This window comes from Trichechus manatus, unplaced genomic scaffold (assembly GCF_000243295.1).
Source record: "Trichechus manatus latirostris isolate Lorelei unplaced genomic scaffold, TriManLat1.0 scaffold00052, whole genome shotgun sequence".
In the NCBI taxonomy this organism is placed as follows: domain Eukaryota; kingdom Metazoa; phylum Chordata; class Mammalia; order Sirenia; family Trichechidae; genus Trichechus; species Trichechus manatus.
In genome coordinates this window covers 3,541,717-3,551,245 of record NW_004443988.1, presented here as the reverse complement: position 1 = coordinate 3,551,245, position 9,529 = coordinate 3,541,717, and the positions used below count along the sequence as shown (strand labels likewise).

At 42.4% G+C, this 9,529-nt stretch overlaps 1 protein-coding gene across 1 annotated transcript in view; it reads right to left on the bottom strand.

The window, feature by feature from the left end:
• Positions 1 to 929: 929 nt before the first annotated feature.
• FAM228A (family with sequence similarity 228 member A) overlaps positions 930 to 9,529 on the bottom strand; it is an 18,462-nt gene continuing 9,862 nt past the window's right edge. The window contains 2 exon segments of the mRNA XM_023732393.1: positions 930 to 980; positions 982 to 1,138. Of these exon segments, the coding sequence (XP_023588161.1) occupies positions 930 to 980; positions 982 to 1,138 (208 nt within the window).

The window sequence follows — 9,529 nt, the reverse complement described above, 5'->3', positions numbered from 1 at the left end:
TGTGTGTGTGTGTAAATAGTTGGTGAAAGGAGAAATGCAAAGATCCACTGTGCACTCAAAGCAGGCTATCAACTGATTAACTACCAAGTGGGGGCACTATAAGCCCCCTACGGCCTGCCCTGGAAGGGTCCTAAACCTCAGGCCTTAGGTGACAGGGTGAGGGAGAGAGGATGGAAGGGAGAAAGAAATGTGCTCAGACCATGAGCTGTGAGTTGTGTCAGCCAAATTGTGAGCTCTGGAGAAACGTGTGCTCGGAAAATTCCTGCGTGGATACAAAATGCCTTTTTAATAGCTGGACTATTACTTTGCCCTTAATTTTTTAAGTATAAATTCCTTTCTAAAAAATTCTCACCTATTGTGGCTGAACTAAGGAGAATGAAATTTTGGTCTGGCTTGGATGTCATAAGTAGTAAATTGTAGAAAAAGGGCAAAACCCTAACCCATTGCCATTGAGTCAGTTACTATTCATAGTGACCCTATAGGACAGAGAAGAACTGCCCTAGAGGGTTTCCAAGGAGTGGATGGTGGATTCAAACTGCGGACCTTTTGGTTAGCAGCCAAGCTCTTAACCACTACACCACCAGAGCTCCAGAAAAATGGCAGAAAAGGCAAAAAAAAAAAAAAGAAAGGCCTGCTTCGCACTGGCCAGGATTCCCCACAGTTCCACATGCGGCAGATAGCCTGGGATGGTACAGCCACAGTCTCCTGCTTCCCTGAGTTTCTTCACATAAGGCTTCCCTGCCAAAGGTGCCCCACCTATGCAGCCACATCAAGCCCAGAACAACCCCATCATTTCTTCTGAGTAAAACAAATGCCCCCTTCTGCCTCCTCTTTCTCACTCTCTTCTTTGACTGCTGCCTCCTGTGCCAGCAAGAGCCAGACAGGGAGGGACGAATGTGTCAATGGCTGGGATTTGGGAGTCAATGTTGCTATCTTGTGGGCTCTGCAAAATTGTGCTGTCCTGGCCCCTGCTCCCCCCGGACCTCTGCTCACCGGACTCTTCTTCTCATCCTTTTTATTCTCCTGGTTGAGCTTTGAGAAATGAAACTGCCTTTCAAAAGCAGTCTGACTTAGGTCTGTAGTCTTTTTCTCTTTATCAGACAGATGTTTCTTTTCTACACAGGTTAGCTTTTCAGGTCTGCAAAGAAAGAATTATTTCAGCTCAGTACATACCGAATTGTATCATTAATTGTCTGAAACTTAATGAACTTAATACTCTCATGAAAAGGAAAGACTGAATAGACACCATCACTTGGGGACTGTTAGTCAATCCGTCTGCCCTGCCCCCACCCCTGCTGGTACAACCCTTAAGGAGATGGTGAGTCATGGACCCTTCTGGTGGTGGCTGAGTGGGCCACCAATGGGCATCTGGTCCAAGCTAAGGGGATCAGAGCCTCAATCCTTGAGCTGTAGTTGGGAAGCTTCTGAGTGCTCACCCAGAAAGCCAGGCAGGGCTGGGGCATCATTTGCCAGCACACACATGAGAAACCCGGTGTGCAGGGAATGAGAAATGAAGCAGGTTCACAAAGAGAAGCGATGATGAAAGCCACATAGTCCCAAAGAGGAAGGGGCTGGCCTCTTGGTCCCCCAAGCAGTTTGGCTTTCTTCTTGGCCACGGCTTCCAGAACACACTGGTGCTTTCTAACATACACAGCCCCTCCCTGCCCCCACCCCCGTTTTTGCATGTGCTTGAGCAGAGGTCTGTTTTTTGTAATCAAACTGTCCCCATCAATATAGCCAACTTGCCCTGAAGTCCTTTTCTTACACTGTAAAAATGGTATGGGGGCAGTGTCTGACCTTCTCTAACTTCACAAGGGGAAAGAAGAATCAAGATCAACAGCCCAAGGTTGATTCCTATTAGGCGGAGGTCAGACATGTCTCCTCTCTCCACCATCTTTACCAATTCTGACACCAACCATCCCTCCCACAGCACTCTCTACTTCTCTGCTGGATTCGATAATTCATTGCAATGGCCACACAGAACTCACAGACCATTCTCACAACTATGGGGTTTATTAGGGAAGTAACAGGTTACAATTCAGGCTCAGGAACACTCAGGATACAGTTCTTCCACCAGGAGAGCCTCTTCCAGCCATGTTTGCAGACACACCTCTGCCTGGCTCCCTTCCTCTGCCCAAAGGCACTCAGCTTTCTTCCTCTGTGGGCTGGGAAACCCACCATGCTGTCTCCTGCTGCCAGGTCTCTGTCGCCACTTCTCATTGTCTTCAGTGTTACAGCTTTCTCTCTGTCTCCTGGGTCCAGAAGCTTCTCAGCACAGGGACCCCGGGTCCAAAGGACATGCTGGCTCTTGGCTGTTCTTCCTTGGTGGTGGTGGGATCTTCTCTTTCCCACCTCCGGGGTGGCTCATTTCAAGTCCAGCTGGATGGCAAAACTGACCAATCCCTTTGGTGGGCTACAATTACCCTATCTCACAGTCCCACCCAATCACATGGGTGGGCGTTACAAGACCATGGCTAGAAAGGCCACACAAAAGTGACCTATTGCACTGCACTTACTCTGTATCAGGTAGTCACATGAGGCACCCTCTGTGTGTGTCCTCAGAGGCTGCCTGTGAAGCCCAGCCCATGTAGAGAAATGAGCCTCCCCCCTCCTCCATTTGTTCATTGAACCAGCATTTACGCACCATCTACTAAGTTCCAGCTAAGTGTTGGGAACACCAAGATAAATAAGACAGTTCCTGCCCTCAAGGGCTTGCTGCTGGCGGGAAAGGCAAGTGGGAGGATGTAGAGTTGCACTGTGGTAACTCCCTCTCTGTCTGGTACTGGAATGGCCAGCGATGGACAAGTGAGCAAAGGCATGAAACAACCTGGCAGGTCAGGGGACTTGTAAGCATGCTAACCTGACCGAGAGATCTTTGCAATTTATTTATATTTATTTTTTTAGGGAGAGGGTATTTTTGAGATAAAGCTAGAAGGAGTGGCAGTGCCCAGATAGCACCCTATGGGCTGTTAAGGAGTCTGGACTTTATTAGAAGGGCTGTGGGAAGCCAGTGGAGAGTTTTCAGTTGGGGAGTGTTAATCACTTTCAAAGATCACTCTGGTGGTAGGGAGAGGATGGATAGGAGAGGATGAGACTAAAGGGAGGAAGACCACAGTGACAACAAAGGCTGGAGAGTGGGGAGGGAAGATAAAGGAAATAAAGTTAAAAAAAAAAAAAAAGCCTTGTTAGGGGATGAGGAGTTATGTAATTATGTTTAAATAATAATATGTTTGTTAAAATTGGTAAAGGAACCATGACTAGCACAGAAATAACACATAAAACTTCCAAATCAATCTAAGATACATTTACTGGGTCCCATCCCAGCTGGAGCAAAGGAGAATGAAGACCAAAGACACAAGGGAAAGATCAGTCCAAAGGACTAATGGACCACAACTACCCAACCTCCACCAGACTGAGCCCACAACTAGATGGTACCTGGTTACCACCACTGACTGCTCTGGCAGGGCTCACAGTAGAGGGTCCTGGACAGAGAAAGAGAAAAATGTAGAACAAATTCAAATTCACACACACACACAAAAGGCCAGGCTTGCTGGTCTGAGAGAGACTGGAGAAACCCTGAGAGTATGGCTCTCAGACACCCTTTTAACTCAGTACTGAAGTAATTCCTGAGGTTCACCCTTCAGCCAAAGATCAGACAGGTCTGTAGGGCCAACAGTAACACACTTCCTGCTTCATAGTTCAACCATGTCTATGAGACTAATGGGCACACCAGCCCAAAAGCGAAAAAGAGAAGGCAGGAAGGAACAGGAAAACTGTACGAATGGAAACAGGGAAACTGGGATGGAGAAGGGGAGAGTGTTGACACATTGCAGGGTTGGCAACCAATGTCACAAAACAATTTGTGTATTAACTGTTCAATGAGAAACTAATTTGCCATGTAAACTTCCACTTAAATCACAATAAAATTTTTTTAAAATGAAGGAAAAAAACCCCTACAAATCACTAGGGGAAACAAACAAAATAGAGTTGGTTATTTCAGCAAAAATCAGGATGGGGGATAAAATGGAAATATCAAGAAAGCATAACAGGATTTCCACTTTGTGTAGGATTTAAAAACTTGCAGCAGGCCAATTCTCCTGCAGCAACAACTAGAAAAAGCCAGAATATTTACAAATATATATATATATATATAAAGACATTGGGTAGCTGTGGAAACAACTCCAGAGAGGGGAGAGCCCTTCAGGAATAAATTGACATTCCTGGAAGTGTTTGCCAATTTCAGGCCAGGCTTGGTCAGGCAGAGGGAGTCTCCAGGGGAAGAGAAACCAGCAATGCTTTGGCAGTCATGTAGGACTGGCATGCCAGGTTGAAAACTCAGGGGCCCCAAACGCACAGCCAGTTTTGCCCCGGGGGCATTTGCTGAGTTCTGAGGAACTATATAGGTGGATGGAGAGCTAATCTAGAAGCTTCTAAAAGGCATAGTGAAATTTCTCATAATCTATTTTACTTAGGAGACTAATCCCATAAGGAGAAAGGACTGGCCTTAGTCTAATCACATAGCTGATCTTCCTCTCTAGACATCTGCTAAATTTTTAAGCTGCATGAGGCAGAAGGTTAAAAAGTAAAGTTTAAAACTTCAAAAAGGCAGAACTGAATCTTCCACAGTTTCTCATGACTTGGGCAGGGGAAGATTAACCAGTAAGCAAGGCACGCACAGGTTTAATTGTGTTTACTTACTAATCTGTAGAGCACAATTTCACATCTTTGATGTGGTGAAAAACCCGCATGTACTTTGCTTACTGGGTAATCCATCCCTGGGTGTGGGGACAAGATGCACAAGGCTAGCAATCAAATGGGATCTGGGGATGAACTAGGACTGGATCTTATAAAAAACTGTAAGCCAGCCCTGAAAGAGCTCAATCTCTGATTGAATCAAGGTGATTAGTCCTCACCCTATCTACCTCATAGGGAAAAGGGGGAATTATCTCTGGTAGAAGAGAACATTTAAGAAACTTAAAATCACAACCAATACGTACTTGACATACAAAGAGACAGGAAAATTAAAGTAAAAATCAAGAGGAAAAAATAGACAATAGACACATACCCACAGTTGAGTCAGATAATGGAATTACAAGACAGGAATCTTTAAATAACTGTGATTAGTATGTTTAAAGAAAATAGAGGGGACTATGTATAAAATGGATGACAATGTGGCATTTCATTAGAGAAATGGAATTTTTAAAAAAGAATCAAAAGGTTATTCTAGAACTAAAAAATACAATACCTGAAATGAAGAAGTCATTGAATGGATTTTATGTCAGCTTGGACACAGAGAAGGTAGGGTTAATGAATTTAAAGACAAGTCAATAGAAAATATCACAACTAAGGTACAGAGAAAAACAATGGAAAAAGAAAACTAGAACAGAGCTTAAGAGATGAGTTGGACACAGTCAAAAGGTCTAAAACAAGTGTAAGGAAAAGAAGGTAAGAGAGAGCAAGTCAGTCAGAAGTGCCTGACCAGTACTTTACCTGGGAATGAAACAGTTGTCATAAAATTTGGCTGATTTTTTTAGGAGTAGACTGCCAGGCCTTTCTTCTGAGGCACCTCTGGGTGGACTCAAACCTCCAACCTTTCAGTTAACAGCTGAGCACATTAACTGAACCTCTCCAATATGACCTTCCCTCACTCCTTCTATTCCACTCAGTAGTGGAGCTGCTTTGATCAGACCCAGAAATCCAAGGTGCCCATACCTCAAATTCTTCTCTGTTATTAAAAAAATAGAAGTGTGCATGCTGGAGTAAAATTTGACATTGAGAATACAAGGCTGCCTATCCACATTTTGAGACCCCACTAAAACTCCCTATCCAACCTGACGACTTCTCTGAATAAGCCAGTCAAGGGCTCTTGTCCCAACTCCCTAAGTCATTACTGTGTTTCCCACAGTAAATACCATACTTAAAGATGGTATTTAAATGTATCCCACTCACGCTATTGTGGACTAAACTATCAAAGTCCTTAGGTAAGACATTATGTCTTACACCTCTTTTAATGCCCTTAGCCAGTAACCTACATACAGAAATTAGATGTTAAATAAATATCCAATAAAAAAAGTGAATGAATACTTATACCATAATTTGGCAAGGATTTTTTAAACCTTAGGGGATTGACTTATCTCTGTACTTTCCAACATTTCATTACAGGCATAAAAACCAAAAAACCAGTTCCATCGAGTCAATTCCAACTCCTGTCGACCCCATAAGAACTGCGTTCCGTAGTGTTTTCATGGCTGTGACCTTTCAGAAGCAAATAACCAAGGCTTTCTTCCAAGGAACCTCTGAGTGGGTTCAAACCACCAACCTTTAGGTTAGTAGTCAAGAGCTTAACCTTTTGCATCACCCAGGGACTCTGCATACACAGAAAAGGATAATAAAAGGCTCTGGAATAAATGGAAGAAGCTGCTTGCGGGTGAAGGCAACTAACCCAGGGGGCTTCATCAACACCATGCTCCACCAGTCAACCCCAGGGCTAAGGCGATCAGTATCACAGCACACCTATAGCCCATTCATATCAGTCTCTACACTAAACCACACAATTATTACTAATGGCAACAATAAAATAAAATGGTTACACATTCAGCTAAAACTTACTGCAACTGTCTCCAAAATAAATGAATTTTAAATAGGATAAACAGGTTGAGCACGGGTCATTTTAAGGGCAGTGAAAACATTCTATACGATTTTGTAATAGTGAACTGATGACATTATGCATTGTCAAAACCCATAGAACTATACAACACAAACAATGAACTCTAATGTAAACTATGGACTTTAGTTAATAATAATGTATCAATATTGGTTCATCAATTGTAACAAATATACCACACTAATATAAGATGTTAATAGGAGAAACTGTGTATGGGGGAGGGGGGGAGGGAGAATATGGGAATTCTCTGTACTTTTTTGTATTATTATTGTACTTCAGATGAAGGTTTACAGAGCAAGTTAGTTTTTCATTAAACAATTTAATACACATATTGTTTTGTGACATTGGTTGCCAACCCCACAACATGTCAACACTTTCCCCTTCTCGACCTTGGGTTCCCCATTACCAGCTTTCATGTCCCCTCTTGCCTTCTTATCCTTGATCCTGGGCTGGGGTGCCCATTTAGTTTCATTTTGTTTTATGGGCGTGTCAATCATTGGCTGAAGGGTGAACCTCACGAGTGACTTCAGTATGAGTTAAAAGGGTGTCCAGGGGCCATACTATCGGGGTTTCCCCAGTCCCTGTCAGATCAGTAAGTCTGGTCTTTTTTGGTGAGTTAGAATTTTGTTCTACATTTTTCTCCAGCTCTGTCTGGTACCCTCTATTGTGATCCTGTCAGAGCAGTCGGTGATGGTAGCCGGGCACCATCTAGTTGTGATGGTCTCAGTCTAGTGGAGGCTGTGGTAGTTGTGGTCCATTAGTTAGAATTCTCTGTACTTTCTGCTCAATTTTCTGTAAGCTAAAACTGCTCTAAGAATAAAGTCTATTTTTTTAAAATACAATTGGCAAGGATTTTGGGTTTTCGAACCAAAAATTAAGGCCAACTATGCTGCTAAAACCAAATGAAAATTTTTTTAAAAAAGATCCTCTTAAAAGCAACAAAGAGGTAGCAAGATAAGGAATTTTTAGGAGATTTGGGAGAGAACTGGAACCCAGAGAGGTAAACCCATCACTCAGGGTAGCTCTTTCCCTTTTGGTGGCTTCTGGGGCTAAGAGGACAAAAGTTAGAATCTGTATCCACCAAGAGTGAGAATTCTGGTAAACAACCACTGCTTTGGGCCTGGGACATGAAGGGCTATTCCCAAGCAGTAAGGGGTAAACAAAAATTAAACCAACCCTCACACAACTGCACCCTGGCTTCACAACCCCTAGGAGACTCATGCATTGAACTTGGATTAAGGTGGTCCTGGGCTGATAGTACCCCCAGGCACACAACTGAAGCAAACAAAAATCTTCTGAAAAGAAGACATCATCCAAAGCCTCAAATTATTTCAAAAAATAGTTGTTAAAATATAATGTCTGCCACAAAATCAAAGGTAAGTAGACACATGAAGAAATAAGACACTATGAGCCCAAACCGGAAACCCTGGTGGTATAGTTGTTAAGAGTTTGGCTGCTAACCAAAAGACTGGCAGTTCAAACCCACCAGACGCTCCTTGGAAACCCTAGGGGGCAGTTCTACTCTGTCCTATTGGGTCGCTATGAGTCGGAATCAACAGGACGGCATCAGGTTTGGTTTGGTTTTAATTAACCATACAACCTAGTATTCAGACACTTGTGTAATCCCCTCCTACATTAAAATTGAGCTTGGTCATGTGACTAGCTCATCATAATTAGTCATAAGGGAAATGCAAATCAAACCCACAATGAGATACCACTTCACATCCACTAAGATGGCTATTATCAGAAAAATGGAAAATAACAAGTGTTGGTCAGGACAAGGAGAAATTGGATCCATTCTCTACTGCTGGTGGTATTATAAAATGGGATTATAAAACAGTTTGGCAGTTCCCCCAAAAAAAGAAGTTAAACATAGAATTATCATATCATACGACCAGCAATTCCACTCCTAGGTATATACACAAAAGACTTGAAAGCAGGGACTTAACCAGATACTTGTACACCAATGTTCATTGTAGCACTATTCACAATAGCCAAAAGGTGGAAACAACCCAGGTGTCCATCAGCAGATGAATGGATAAACATATTGTGGTATATACATACAATGAAATATTATTCAGCTGTAAGAACGGATAAAGTTCTGATACATGCCATGACATGAAAAAACCTTGAAAACATTATGCTGAGCTAGTTAAATCAGACACAAAAGCACAAATATTGTATGATCCCACTTATATGAAATATCTAGAATAGGCAAATGCATAAAGATTACAGTTTATTAGTGGCTACCAGGAGCTGGTAAGAGGGGGAAATGGAGAGTTATTGCTTAAGGGATAGAGTTTTTGTTAAGGGTGATGAAAAAATTTGGAAATGGATAGTGGTGATGGTTGCACAACACAGTGAACTTAATGTTACTGAATTGTATACATAAAAATGGTTGAAATGGCAAATGTTTTGTTATATATTTTCCACCACAATAAAATAAAAAATAAAAAGAAGGCTCCCAATTTAAAAAAAGACATCATTAGGAAGAGTAAAGGTCGCTGGTGGTGCAAACAGTTTGCACTTGGCTACTAACCAAAAAGTTGACAGTTCAAATCCAACAAGCAGCACTGGGAAAGATAGGCCTGATGATTTACTGCTGTAAAATTACAGCCATCAAAAACCCCAGGAGCCAATCTAGGAAATGAACTCTCGAGGACTATCCAAAACCAAAAGAATACAACAGGGAATCAGAGCACTTAATCAGTAAATGACAACAACATCAAAACAATTAAAGAAGGAATAAACGGCATAGGTATAGAACCTTCTAGTGGAGAGGAAGGCAAGGCGATACCAAGTAATGGTAGACTGCTTCAAACTTAGAAAGATAAGGGTAAAATTCATGGTAACCACAAAGAAAGT